At 39.1% G+C, this 15,526-nt stretch overlaps 1 protein-coding gene across 3 annotated transcripts in view; it reads left to right on the top strand.

Moving 5' to 3' along the window:
* Nucleotides 1–15,526, top strand: part of LOC133638425 (astrotactin-2-like) — a 910,889-nt gene that overhangs the window by 258,774 nt on the left and 636,589 nt on the right. For all 3 annotated transcript variants that reach the window (XM_062031014.1, XM_062031015.1, XM_062031013.1), the window contains exon 3: nt 14,424–14,611. In XM_062031014.1, coding sequence (XP_061886998.1) covers nt 14,424–14,611 — 188 coding nt within the window. The remainder of the gene's footprint in view (nt 1–14,423; nt 14,612–15,526) is intronic.

Below are 15,526 nucleotides of genomic sequence, written 5' to 3'. Positions count from 1 at the left end.
CCAGGGGTCCCAAACTACGGCCTGCTAGCGTCCAGAATCCGGCCCGCAGGTAGTCCCGAGTAAAAAAAAACTAAAACTTTTTTTTATTTCTTTTTTTTATTATAATTTTTATTTATTTATCCTTTCTAGCCCATCCATCAATCAATTTTCTACCCTGCTCTAAAATGTCTTCAATTCTATCAACATCTCTTAAGAAGTAAAATGTAACCTGATCATTAAGGCAATGGCGTTCCATAGTGTACCATAGAGAGGCTTCTGGTCTTTTGACTTCGGACCCCATTAAATAAGGTTCACCAAGGCTCAAGTTTAGGTCCCATTTTTAAAAATGTACATGCTGCTTCTTGGAGACTCAGGAGACACAGTATCGGTTTCCACAGTTACGCTAATGATACACAGTTGTACAGAGCTGTGTCTTCTGATGAGACAGGAACAATTTAATTGCATTTTTGACATCAAGAAATGGATGGCAGTGAATTTTCTAAGGCTCAACTAGATTATAGTCATTATACATCCTGAAAGCCAGAAAGATAAACTTTTAACAAAATTACTAGACTGATCTAACCTGACTGATTTCCTCTTTGAAGTTTTTTTTTTGTCAGTTTAGATGTGAAACGGTTTTACATTTTATTCAAATTTCTTTAAAAAGTCATACATTTGTCTTGTTGAAACCTGCAGAGACCCTGAAAATAATAATGTACCAACCACAGCAGACAGCATTTTGCTTTTGAATATTTTAGTTATGGCATATTATATTGTCACAAACACTTCCAAATTAAAACAAATTCCAAATTTCATTACGTTGTACCACAAAAAATATATATATTTTATAACAATAACAAAAACAAAATGTTTTCTAAGTGAGTCAGACAATTCTGTTTAAACAGTTTTGTTTGTTGGTGCGCTCCTCCACTTTGGCACGTCTCTTCCCACGTTTTGCACCGTAATGCCACACAGATGGCTTCATTAAAAAACGAAAATGATGAATCGCTCCAGTTGTTGACATCGCCGCTAACGCATACAATTTTACGGATGAAATACACTAACAGTTATGAATGGATGGGTGAATGGAACTTTATTGACATTGCACTTAAAAAAGTACAACAACATGTGTTTTATATGAAAATACTTGCGGGAATATGAGCTCCTTTTGCCCATTTTTTTTTTTTTTACTGAATATGCTATCTTGCTGTTTGCTGGTCACTGTACTGCATGTTAGCATTTGATCCATTCTCCTTTCAGGGAGTAAAAAAATTCACCTAAGTTGCCTGTTTTGTGTTAGTCTACCAAATGTAAGCACATTGATATTTACAGTAGCTTACAAAAACAGAAAATTATGTTACCGTATTTTCCGGACAATAAGCCGCACTTAAAATCTTTTTTTTTTTCTCAAAACTCGATGGTGAGCCTAATGTACGAAATACGTTTGGTTGAGCTTACCCACCTCAAAGCTATTTTATTTGGTAGATGGTGTAATGATAAGTGTGACCAGTAGATGGCAGTCAAACATAATATATATGCCACTATGATGGCAATATGTCCCAAGTAAACAACACCAACATTTTAAATGTTCCATTGGAAATATAGAACATTACACACGGCGCTCAAGAATCTATCAAAATGTGTTAGTACGACTTTGGTAAGCTATGAAGCCGCTTTGCTTGAAGGATTGTCGGCGCATTAAACACAGAAGTATTATTATGGTGTGTGTGTATAAGGTAGGGCATATTATCTGGCGTTTTGTTTCGCAATATTATGCAAAAGCAACTTTTCTTACCTTCTGGTACCTGCTGATCTGTATTTGGGATTTGCATAAATCCTAAAAAATTGCACACGTTCGCGCCGACGGCGTAGTCGATAAGCTTTTTATTTTTCTTTATCTGCTTGTTATGGGACATTCATCCTCCACTGTTGCCATTTCTAATATAAAGTAGTGTAAAGTTATTACTTAAATATGTCAGTAAACTCGCCACGAAAGCGCTAAAACATACCGGTGTAGTGAGTTGACATTATTCACCCAAGGAACTTTAGTTATTCCGGTCGGACGTTTTTTCATGGGACACATTTCCGGCGTTGTTATTGCACTAGTGAGCCACGGATGAGGAGATGCTAAACATGCTACAGTATTATAATTACAAAACACAGCAACATTTTTTGTTACACTACTCATTATGTGATGTCATTAGCATGCCAGCTGTTTGCACTTATGATACACAATTGTTATTAAACAGCTTAGCACGCTCTGTGCTTGAAGTACCAGTGGATTGAAAAAACACGTTGACTTTATATGCTTAATTGTGTTTCATTGTATCCATTTAAACCATATGCTGTCATATTTACAATCCGCAAAAGTTGTAAAAACACAGTCTAAATATCACAAAATGCCAAAAATTCAGTCAGCCATTTTGAATATTCCGCTACGAACACCTTCGGCTATTTCCGGAAATTGACCTCAATGTAGTAACACTTCAGCACTCCGACCATGTTATCAGATCAGTCATACTGGAAATACGCAAACATTAGAGATAGTTGTGTTTCTGTCATTCATAATCCCCACATAAGACACAAACACACATGTTTTTCATTTTTTATGCATTCAAAATCGTAAATAAATAAATACCTACAAAGTCAGTCAATGGAGACTCTCTATTTTGCTCACAAAACCCTCTAAATAACCATCCAAAACCTTGCCAACAATACTTTATATAAATATTCTGACCTCAATATTACCCAATTATTAGCCATGTTTTTATTATAAGCGCTAATATTCGAATTGGTTTAGTGGCGGATTGATCACACACAGCTTAGTAGCCCTCTGCTACTAGCTGCTCCCGCATCATGTACATACTTAAAGAACATGATGTCAACTTTTTCTGGGTAAAATCTGTAGCACTTTATATACAAGAGTTAGCAACCTATTTATCCCATTTGACTTTACCTGTTTATTCGGGCATTAGATGTAACCATATTTTATTTTTTTAAAGGTGGGCTATTGTATTCTGCATTTAAAATAATAAGTTTAAACAAAAAACATCTTACCATGGCAACACATCTTAATAGAAACTCTACTTATTACATTTTATTTTTGATAAACACTGATATCATATAATATGTGTATATATTGTATCTGCTGACGTAATTCTGTTGTAGATGTAAAAAAAAAACATAATAATATCTTCCGATACGATATTCGTCAACATCCCAAATATCGGCACCGATAATCGGCCGAGCCCTGGTTAGCATACCAACTGTTAGCATTCTACTGATCCCATTCCCATTTAGATGCACCTATATTAACATTACCACCTAATTTTTTTTTGCACCATGACTAGGGAAGGTTATTTGTATTGAGTCATATAAGTAAATGTGGTGCGTAACTCCATTCAGAGCATAATTGACCTCAATTACTTGAGTTGTCACCTACATGGTGAAATGATACCAACATCAAAATTGCCAGACCTTTAAAATGAATGCAATGTCCCCGCAAGCAAGATTCCTTGTCTCGCGGGCCAAATTGAAGCTGTCGGCGGGTCTTAGTTTGGTGTAACTCTTTCGAAGTCCTAACAATGCTGCTATGACACAAATGTCACGACATACATACTGTATTTTCCGGACCATAGGGCGCACCTGATTATAAGGTGCACTGCCGATGAATGGTCTATTGTTGATCTTTTTTCATATATAGGGCGCATTAAAGGAGTCATATTATTAATATATATGTTTTTATTATTATTATTATATATATATTACACATATATATATATATATATATATATATATATATATATATATATATATATATATATATATATATATATATATATATATATATATATATATATATATTATTTTTATTTTTTTTCTAAATGGAAAACACTTCCTTGTGGTCTACATAACATGTAATGTTGGTTCTTTAGTCAAAATGTTGCATAGATTATGTTTTACAGGTCATCTTCAAGCTGCTTTCTGACAGTCGCTTCCGAATGCGCCGTTTTGTCTTATTTACGTGGCTCACCTTCGGCAGCGTCTTCTCCCCGTCATCTTTGTTGTAGTGGTGTAGCGTGCAAGGACGGGTGTGGAAGAAGTGTCAAAAGATGGAGCTAACTGTTTTAATGACATTCAGACTTTACTTCAATCAATAACGGAGCAGCATCTCCTCATCCGTGGCTCACTAGTGCAATAACAACACCGGAAATGTGTCCCGTTAAAAACCGTCCGACCGGAACTCTCTAATAACTAAAGTTCCTTGGGTGAATAATGTAAACTCACTACACCGGTATGTTTTAACGCTTTCATGGCGAGTTTACTGACAGATATAAGTAAGAACTTTACACTACTTTATATTAGAAATGGCAACAGCGGAGGATGAATGTCCCATAACAAGAAGATAGAGAAAAAGAAGAAGCTTATCGACTACGGTGGCCGCACGGACTACAAAGGCGGACGCCCGCAATTTTTCAGGATTTATGCAGATCCCAAATACAGATCAGCGGGGACCAGAAGTTAAGAAAAGTTGCTTTTGCATAACATTGCGAAACAAAACACCTTATACACAAACCATAATAATATTTGTATGTTGAAGCACATCAAGCGGTGTGGCTTCATAGCTCACCAAAGTCGTGCTAAAATATTTTCATAGATTTCTGAGCGCTGTGTGTAATGTTCTATATTTTCAATGGAACATATAAAATGTTGGTGTTGTTTACTGTAGTCATATTACCATCATAGTGCAGTCTACATGGATATCTTATGTATGACTGCCATCTACTGGTCACACTTGTCATTACACCATGTATCAAATAAGTTTCGAGGTCGGTAAGCAAAACCAGAATTATTCTGTACATTAGGCGCACCGGGGTACAAGGCGCACTGTCGAGTTTTGAGAAAATACCGTAGTTGTTTTTTTTGTGATCCATAGAGGCAAATCCCAATTCCAGTACACACACACACTTGCACACACATGCACATGAATAATGGACTGGCTAATGAATTACAAGCAGGCCTGTAGGCCACACACACTTCTTATCCCAGTGATGTCTGGCTCGGCTCCCAATGACAGGACTAAAAAAAACAAGACAAAAAAAACCCCACAAGGACACAAAAGTCATTTTGTCTTAAAATAGCACTATCAGTGCTATCTACATAACGATTGCACGAATATAGACATAGCCAAACACTAGACGCTTGGTGTGCGCCAAACTTAAGCTTTTTTACATCAGAAAAACTGTTCTTACTATGAATCAAAGCGGCGAATCCGAGTTATTTAAAGCCAGCAGAGCGATGCTCCGCAGCGAATTTGACAAGAGCGTTATAAGCTCTGTTGAAGAAGGCAAGGGGACAACTCAATCTGCGTCGGCGTGGCGTAAAAAGCTTCATTTAATTGGAGGGAAGGTGAAGGATCAGTCAGCGTGTCCTCAGTCCGCAGGAAAAAAAGAGCTAGCCGGCGGTTACGGCTTTTTAAGATCTTCACAAGCCACTAATTTTATCATACGTGCTAGTCAGCACAAAAAAAAGCCCAGGTCTCGCAAAGGTTTATTATTACATCAGGAGAAAGTGTGCCTTCAGAGTATTTGAGGGGAATAAAAGGTAATTTAATGCTGAAATAACTACACGGGAAAATGTTGCTTATGTTGTTTTACCACATTTTTTATTTGACTGGAAGGCAAAAACAAGCAAACAAACCAAAAAAGTAATTTTTGCAAGGATGAAGGTCAAGCATAAATTGCAGTGCGTGCTAGTGTGCATCACGGCTTTCCCTGCTGTTATGTCTCGCATGCAATAGCAGCAGTCAAGTGCATTCAATAGCAATAAAAGAACAAAATTGTTTTTCTTGGCCCAATCGATTATTTTTCAGGCACTATTTTAATAGTGATTGGCAAAGCTCTAAATTGTAAATTAAATTGCACCACAGAAAGAAATTAATAATTCATCTCTAAACACTTGTTTTAAAGTTTTGTTGTTTATTTGTTTTTATATATTTGTGTTGAAATAATGTGACAGCAGAATTGCTGCATGTTTCAAGTACCGGTTTTTTTCGGACTATAAGGCGCACTTAAAATCCTATAATTTCCTCAAAACTCGACAGTGCGCCTTATAATCCGGTGCGCCTAATGTACAGAATAATTTTGGTTATGTTTACCGACCTCAAAGCTATTTTATTTGGTACATGGTGAAATGATAAGTGTGACCAGTAGATGGCAGTCACACATAAGAGATATGTGTAGACTGCAATATGATGGCAGTCACACATAAAAGATACATGTAGACTGCAATATGACTCAAGTGAACAACCCAACAATTGTATATGTTCCATTGAAAATATAGAACTTTACACACGGCGCTCAAAAATCTATCAAAATGTTTTAGTACGACTTTGGTAAGCTATGAAGCTGCACCGCTTGATGGATTGTACTGTGCTTCAACATATGAGTATTATTATGGTGTGTGTGTATAAGGTAAGACATTTTATCTGGCGTTTTGTTTTGCAATATTATGCAAAAGCAACTTTTTCCTACCTTCTGGTACCTGCTGATCTGTATTTGGGATCTGCATAAGTCCTGAAAATTTGCGCGAGTCCGCCTTTGTAGTCCGTGCCGACACCGTAGTCGATAAGCTTCTTCTTTTTCTCTATCTTCTTGTTATGGGACATTCATCCTCCGCTGTTGCCATTTCTAATATAAAGTAAGTTCATACTTATATCTGCCATGAAAGCGCTAAAACATACCGGTGTAGTGAGTTAACATTATTCACCCGAGGAACTTTAGTTATTAGAGAGTTCCGGTCGGACGGTTTTTCACGAGACACATTTCCGGCGGATGAGGAGATGCTGCTCCGTTATTGATTGACATAAAGTCTGAATGTCATTAAAACAGTTAGCTCCATCTTTTGACACTTCTACCACTCCCGGCCTTGCACGCTACACCGCTACAACAAAGATGACGGGGAGAAGACGCTGCCGAAGGTGAGCCACGTAAATAAGACCGCCCACAAAACGGCGCATCCGGAAGCGACTGTCAGAAAGCGGCTTGAAGATGATCTGTAAAACATAATCTATGCAACATTTTGACCAAAGAACCACCATTACATGTTATGTAGACCACAAGGAAGTGTTTTACATTAAGTAAAAAAAATTAAATAATATGACTCCTTTAATGCGGCCTATTATCCGGTGCGCCTTATATATGAAGAAAAAAATACAGTACCCTTATTCAATATTATCCACTAATGTAACACATTGTATATTATTATAAATTCCACTTTTTTATGAAAAAAAATAATACAATAAAATAAAATTTGCTTGATATTAATAACATTAATATTATTTGTGTAAATGTTAATCGTGTATTTGTAATGCGTGAATTTAGGTTGGAATGCAGTTCTAATCTATCATAATAAAGAACTATTAGTTTTGTGTTTCCTAACAATGTAACAAATATTATATTTTACACTTTTTTTGTCAAAATAAAAATATGTTTCTGAATAACTTATGATTTCAAAGCAAGTTATCCATTTAATTGTAAAAATGAAAATACATACAGTAAAAATACAGTAAAAAAATAAAATAAAACTAGCTGCTCAGTGGATGCATTTTATCGTTCAAAAACAATGGTATTGTTTTTCTATTTACAGCAATACACCGTAAAAACAACAGGCATAGATTTTATAGTACAAAAGTGGCCGCTCTGTCGCCAGAATTGTACCGTAAAAAACAGTGAGATCAATTTTCCATTTACAGTAATATTCTGAAAAAACCCCAAAAAAACACCATTCCATACATTCAGATTTTTTTTTTTTTTTTTTTTTACAGAGTATGTAAAAAAAAATCAATAATCAAATGCATAGGCAATTGTGTAATACTATCATGAGGTGAATCCTTATATATTAATATCAATTGATTATTCACTGTTACAAGTGGCGCTCTGAGGGCAGCCATAACTGTGATGTGGCCCTCAGTGAAAACAAGTTTGACACAGCTGGTCTATATGATATTAGGATCTAGTCTTTATAGTATTTTTCTAATTATTTTTCTCTATTATTGTTTGAGATCATCATGGTCATTGTACGACATGATTGCCTCTCATCGTGCGCCCCCGCCGGCACCTGAAAAAATAAAAAAAGCGCTTTGTGAAGCCTCCCCAGTTGCCATGGCCTCCGGCCCAGAGTCAGCGGGGTTAATAACAAGCCGCGTTCAGCGCCATTTGTCATTTGCTACCTGCCGCTGATGATAGATGTCAAGGGTGTCTGCTCCCCTGTCACCTGGCCTACATGACTAATACTGGCCCCAAGTCCCCCAACGCCACTGCTTTATCTCAAGCAGTTAGAGAGCATTATATACCACCGTTTAGCCAGTGATCCTACCTTTGCCATGGCGACCGTATGTTTTATTATGTTGCTTCTAGGGCTGCAACAACTAATCGATTAAAATCAGTTATAAAAATAGTTGGCGATTAATTTAGTCATCAATTTGTTGGATCTATGCTATGCGCATGCGCGGAGGCAATTTATTATTATTATTTTTTTAAATATTTGTATTTTATTAAATTTTTTTATAAACCTTTATTTATAAACTGCAACATGTACAAACAGCTGAGAAAAAATAATCAAAAAAAGTATGGTGCCAGTATTCTGTTTTTTTTTCAATAAAATACTGGAAAGGATAGAAATGTAGTTTGTCTCTTATCCGATTGTTAATCGATTAATCAAAGTAATAATCGACAGATTAATCAATTATCAAATGAATTGTTAGTTGCAGCCCTACTTGCTTCGTATGTCACTATTGCAATACAATATTTGATAGTCAGCAAATGTTTGTTTTTTTTCATTTTATTTTTATTGACATCCAGCATCAGACATTCCTATCCATTACATCATATTCACATACATCATATATCTGTTGTCTGCCCTAAATGTCAAAATATTTTTAGTTTATTTCCCAACCATACCAAACCCCCCCCTTAAAAGAGAAAGAAACAGCAAAAAAACAAAGTAGTATCTACAAATACATCAATTAAATAAACAAAAAATAAATAAATAATAATAATATCCATCCATCCATCTTCTTCCGCTTATCCGAGGTCGGGTCGCGGGGGCAGCAGCCTAAGCAGGGAAACCCAGACTTCCCTCTCCCCAGCCACTTCGTCCACCTCCTCCCGGGGGATCACGAGGCGTCCCCAGGCCAGCCGGGAGACATAGTCTTCCCAACGTGTTCTGGGTCTTCCCCGTGGCCTCCTACCGGTCGGACGTGCCCTCAACACCTCCCTAGGGAGGCGTTCGGGTGGCATCCTGACCAGATGCCCGAACCACCTCATCTGGCTCCTCTCGATGTGGAGGAGCAGCAGCTTTACTTTGAGCTCCCCCCGGATGGCAGAGCTTCTCACCCTATCTCTAAGGGAGAGCCCCGCCACCCGGCGGAGGAAACTCATTTCGGCCGCTTGTACCCGTGATCTTGTCCTTTCGGTCATAACCCAAAGTTCATGACCATAGGTGAGGATGGGAACGTAGATCGACCGGTAAATTGAGAGCTTTGCCTTCCGGCTCAGCTCCTTCTTCACCACAATGGATCGATACAGCGTCCGCATTACTGAAGACGCCGCACAGATCCGTCTGTCGATCTCACGATCCACTCTTCCCTCACTCGTGAACAAGACTCCGAGGTACTTGAACTCCTCCACTTGGGGCAGAGTCTCCTCCCCAACCCGGAGATGGCACTCCACCCTTTTCCGGGCGAGAACCATGGACTCGGAGTTGGAGGTGCTGATTCTCATCCCAGTCGCTTCACACTCAGCTGCGAACCGATCCAGTGAGAGCTGAAGATCCTGGCCAGATGAAGCCATCAGGACCACATCATCTGCAAAAAGCAGAGACCTAATCCTGCAGCCACCAAACCAGATCCCCTCAACGCCCTGACTGCGCCTAGAAATTATGTCCATAAAAGTTATGAACAGAATCGGTGACAAAGGGCAGCCTTGGCGGAGTCCAACCCTCACTGGAAACGGGTCCGACTTACTGCCGGCAATGCGGACCAAACTCTGGCACTGATCATACAGGGAGCGGACCGCCACAATCAGACAGTCCGATACCCCATACTCTCTGAGCACTCCCCACAGGACTTCCCGAGGGCCACGGTCGAATGCCTTCTCCAAGTCCACAAAACACATGTAGACTGGTTGGGCAAACTCCCATGCACCCTCAAGGACCCTGCCGAGAGTATAGAGCTGGTCCACAGTTCCACGACCAGGACGAAAACCAACGTGGAAACCTGAATCCAAGGTTCGACTATCCGGCGTAGCCTCCTCTCAAGCACACCTGAATAGACCTTACCGGGAAGGCTGAGGAGTGTGATCCCACGATAGTTAGAACACACCCTCCGGTTCCCCTTCTTAAAGAGAGGAACCACCACCCCTGTCTGCCAATCCAGAGGTACCGCCCCCGATGTCCACGCGATGCTGCAGAGTCTTGTCAACCAAGACAGCCCCACAGCATCCAGAGCCTTAAGGAACTCTGGGCGGATCTCATCCACCCCCGGGTCCTTGCCACCGAGGAGCTTTTTAACTACCTCAGCAACCTCAGCCCCAGAAATAGGAGAGCCCAGCACAGATACCCCAGGCACTGCTTCCTCGTAGGAAGCAGTGCCAGCTTTTGAGCTGCCAAAGCATCAAATGTCAAACAAAACATGTTTTTATACCGACACCTCTGAACAGGACAGGAATATTGAAGGTGAATAGCCTTCAGTTTGCACTCAAACTATCAGTTTTGTGGTGTCAATTGACCGCAGACCTTAAGGAAATCGCTCACCTCTCAATTCCGCCAATATTATTCAGTCTCTCCAAGATTTTGCGGGCTTTTTTGTGATTTTTTGCAGCCTATAATGCCTGAATTTGCGGCAAAAGTTGCAATGTTTGGAGGTTTGTGTTTGTATGAATTTGTTATCAGGCAAAGGATTTCAACTAAAGTTGGAAAACACTTACTGTATGATGTTTTACTCATTTTATACTGCACTTGTCACGTACGGCGGGGGAAGGAGACGACACCACGGCAGGAATCAGATCAATAGGTTTATTGAACTTGATGAATGTGTGGGATGTGTATGCGACTCGAAGTGATAGGTGCACAACGATGTGTAGAATTAACCATGTAGATGTTACAGTGTTTCCCATAATCTGCCAAGATACCTGTGGCGGTGGGGTGTGGCTATGGGCGTGGTCACCATAACATCATCGATTAATTTGCATAATTTACTACAATGATATGATTTTCTCTAAAAAGGCTAAAAAAATGTATACTTACTAATTAATAATAACAGATTTGTTTTAAACGTCCATCCATCCATCCATCCATCCATCCATCCATCCATCCATCCATCCATCCATCCATCCATCCATCCATCCATCCATTTTACAATATAATTACAACACTTTATGTACATATTTATATACAGATTTGAACAATAAGTTATTCACTGAAATATATTTATTAATTGTGGTTCTTACAAAATATATATCTTATAAAAATATAAAAGCTAAAATGTCTCTTAAAGCTCTGCCCCTTTAATTAGTGCATACTAAATAATTTAACTTTAGCCTACTACTACAACCATATTCTGCGGGGAACACAAAGGGCATACAACACAGGAACAGGGAAGGCACAGAGAGAGAACAAGTACGCAGGAGGGAAGCCAGAGATGGGATGCTTACTACGAGTAGTGAAGTATGTTCCGGCACTGGATCTTCGGGTCCGCTGGTCTTTATGCTGTCTGTCTTCATTAGTCCCAGGTGCGCTGATTACTGATTGCTTGCAGGGATTGTGCATGCGCCGTGACAGCACTGACTTAAAAGTAGACACTAGATAGTCTGAGCTCATTGTCAAATTACTATACTGTTTTATTCAATTGTAACTAGGGTGGTCCAAAAAATGTAATTATTGGCTTCATTTTAACTGAAAATTGTACGATACATAATCATATGTTTCTTTTTGCACTCAATGAACAATTTTAGAAGATTAAAATACAAATTAAAATGCATTAAAGACATTGGGCTTTTCTTATTGCACTCAAAAAAACAATGTATACTTTTACATATTACATAGAGTCTGCCAGAATCCAAGGCATGGGTAACTTACACGTCTGTGAAGGCACCATTAATGCTGAAAGGTACACACAGGTTTTGGAGCAACATATGTTGCCATCCAAGCAACATTATCATGGACGCCCCTGCTTATTTCAGCAAGACAATGCCAAGCCACGTGTTACAACAGCGTGGCTTCGTAGTAAAGGTACTAGACTAGACTGGCCTGCCTGTAGTCCAGACCTGTCTCCCATTGAATATGTGTGGCGCAATATGAAGCCTAAAATACCACAACGGAGCCATGTATGTCGCGGACTCAACGTCTAGGTCCAGAGTATATAAAGTCACCAAAAACGAATGGACAATGAAGGTGAAGGCAAAAGAGTGAGGAGTGTCCTGACCAGATATCTAGATCCCTAGATTGATTGATGTAAAATGTTCTTTATCACATTGTTTACATGTCTAATAAAGATTTGATTAATTTATGACGGCTCAGGTGTGATTCACTACAATAGGGCCCCACAGCACACTGGATTCCAGTTAATTGAAATACCACAACACTGAATATTGTTCAGATAAGTTACATTTAATTTAAGAACTTGCACACAAAGCAACACTGGAGGTGACTATGACGTGCGCATTTTCCGCGCATGCGTACTAGGTCGCGTTGCGTTGGCGGACGGAGGGGGGGGGGGGTCTTAAACGACCAGTGTGTGTGTGTGGACACGGATAAGGTTAGGTGGAATTTATCTTGGATAATCTTAGCCGGCTTCTTGTAGATTGGCCTGAGCATGTGCGTTTTTTGCTTTGTGTTGAGAAATAATTTGCCATCAGTACCACATGGGTGATACTTGCTACAAACCATAGCGAGTCATACATCTAACTACAGGTCTCAAATAGCTCCAAATTATAACACCAATTGTATCAGGTCAACTTAAATGTCTTAATAATGCTTTTTAAGCATTTAATTGTGTCATAAATCTGTCCTAATGTGATGATGTAAAGCAGGGGTCACCAACCTTTTTGAAACCAAGAGCTACTTCTTGGGTACTGATTAATGCGAAGGGCTACCAGTTTGATACACACTTAAATAAATTGCCAGAAATAGCCAATTTGCTCAATTTACCTTTAACTCTATGTTATTATTAATAATTAATGATAGTTATCTTTATGGAAACACTGATCAGCGTAATGATTTCTCACAATAAATATATATATAGAAACAGATAAATATCAATATGCAACACTTTATTTTTATATTTTCTCTATGTGCACATTTTTCAAATTGAACATTTTCAAATGATCACTTCTAAGACAGTCTTGTGAAATCACAATATCCCATTTTAACCAGCTAGCCACTAACATTTTTTAACAAATCATGAATTACTTTTGCACCATGTTTGTACAAATAATAACTCATGTAAAATACAAAAGTCAACTCTCAAATGTTTAAATAAATCATGTCACAATTTCAACTGGACACCAAATCTGTTATCTGTTTCTTTGTCAGCTAGTGAAGACCAAGTCTTTAAAATATTTTCTTGGATTTTCAAATACTATTTGAGTTTTGTCTCTCTTAGAATTAAAAATGTCGAGCAAAACGAGACCAGCTTGCTAGTAAATAAATACAATTTAAAAAATAGAGGCAGCTCACTGGTAAGTGCTGCTATTTGAGCTATTTTTAGAACAGGCCAGCGGGCTACTCATCTGGTCCTTACGGGCTACCTGGTGCCCGCGGGCACCGCGTTGGTGACCCCTGATGTAAAGTCTAAAAAAGAAAGGTTTTTTCTATTTGCAAACTTCGTAACTCACAAATCACTACACCTCTTTTCGCATTATTGCCTCTCCAAGGCTTTTTAAATGGTTCCAGCTGCTTTTGATGTCCACTTCCCAATAGGCTCGAAGCTAATGCTTTTAAATTGACCGAAATTGCCGAGTGATTAATGTAGATAAGAAGATGGCATTGGATGGAGAGGCTGCAACTGCGCCATTCATTGATTTTGATAAGGCTACTGTCGTCCCATTAGTGAGCATTTTCCTCCCTGGTCGGGGAAGAAAGTCAGGAAATTACAAAAGCTATTAACAGCAATGTGACTCGTTCATTCAACTCTTGAAGATGTCTGATTAGTGCCACTTACTCAAACAAATCTCTGGCTAATACCGACAAGTACAACGTGTCGTTGTAAAGTATTTGGTTTCAAGGCGGACTCGAGAAAAAACAACACTTGACAATAATCATTACTCAGCCGAAGACGGCTTTGTCATAAGTGATTTTTTCCCGAGATAGACCTTTGCATTATCAAGCCTGTGCCGCGTTTACTAAACAGGCCGAACGCCTCCCTGTTTTTGTCCCCTCACTTGCAGAGATGGCAGGAACGGAGGAGGGCATTTCTCAGGTGCACTGGAAGCAGCAGTGGTTGGAGAACGGGACGCTCTACTTCCACGTGTCCGTCACCGAATCGGAGCAAGTGGCCCAAACGACGCAAGCCTCGGCGCGGGAACCGGCCCACGTGCTGCACGAACACATGCACCTGCTGCACATCTCCGTTATGGTAAGTCGGAAACTGCGATTCAACAACGTGCCCAAAACATCCAGCGAGCATGCATTTGTACAAATATCGTGGAAAAAATGGTTCAAAGATCTAAAAATAGTTACTGTATATATGCTGGCTGTTAAAGTGGAAGACTACCAGAAGTCAGTCTGTATAGTCATTGTATATAGTCACTCCAAGTGCTGTCCCGATACCAATATGTCGATACTTTTTGGTACTTTTCTAAATAAAGGGGACCCCCAAAAAATATGTTTCTTATTGCAATTTAGTCCTTAAATAAAATAGTGAACATACTAGACAATTTGTCTTTTAGTAGTAAGTAAACAAACAAAGGGTCCTAATTAGTCTGCTGACATATGCAGTGACATGTTGTGTCGTTTATCATTCTATTATTTTGTCAACATTATTAAGGACAAGTGGTAGACAATTAATTATGGTAACACTTTAGTATGGGGAACATATTGACCATTAATTAGGTGCTTATTAACATGCAAAATAGTAACATATTGGCTCTAAATTAGTCATTATTAAGTACTTATTAATGGCGTATTCTGTATGACCTTATTATACAACCAGTAAGCCATTAACTAAGAGTCTTAGTTAGTCTTAACCCTCTAACCCTAACCCAAACCCTAACCCTAACCACAACCCTAACTCTAAACCTAACCCCAACCCCAACCCCAACCCTAACCTTAACCCTATCCCCAACCCTAACCCTAACCCCAACCCTAACCCTAACCCTTAACCAACTTGTTTTTTTTTTATCCCTAACCCTAACTCTAAACCTAACCCCAACCCCAACCCTAACCCCAACCCCAACCCCAACCCTATCCCCAACCCCAACCCTAACCCTAACCCTAACCCTTAACCAACTTGTTTTTTTTATCCCTAACCCCAACCCCAACCCCAACCCTA

The sequence above is a fragment of the Entelurus aequoreus genome, linkage group LG21 (genome assembly GCF_033978785.1).
Source record: "Entelurus aequoreus isolate RoL-2023_Sb linkage group LG21, RoL_Eaeq_v1.1, whole genome shotgun sequence".
Lineage (NCBI taxonomy): Eukaryota > Metazoa > Chordata > Actinopteri > Syngnathiformes > Syngnathidae > Entelurus > Entelurus aequoreus.
This window is presented reverse-complemented; position numbering and strand designations above follow the sequence as displayed.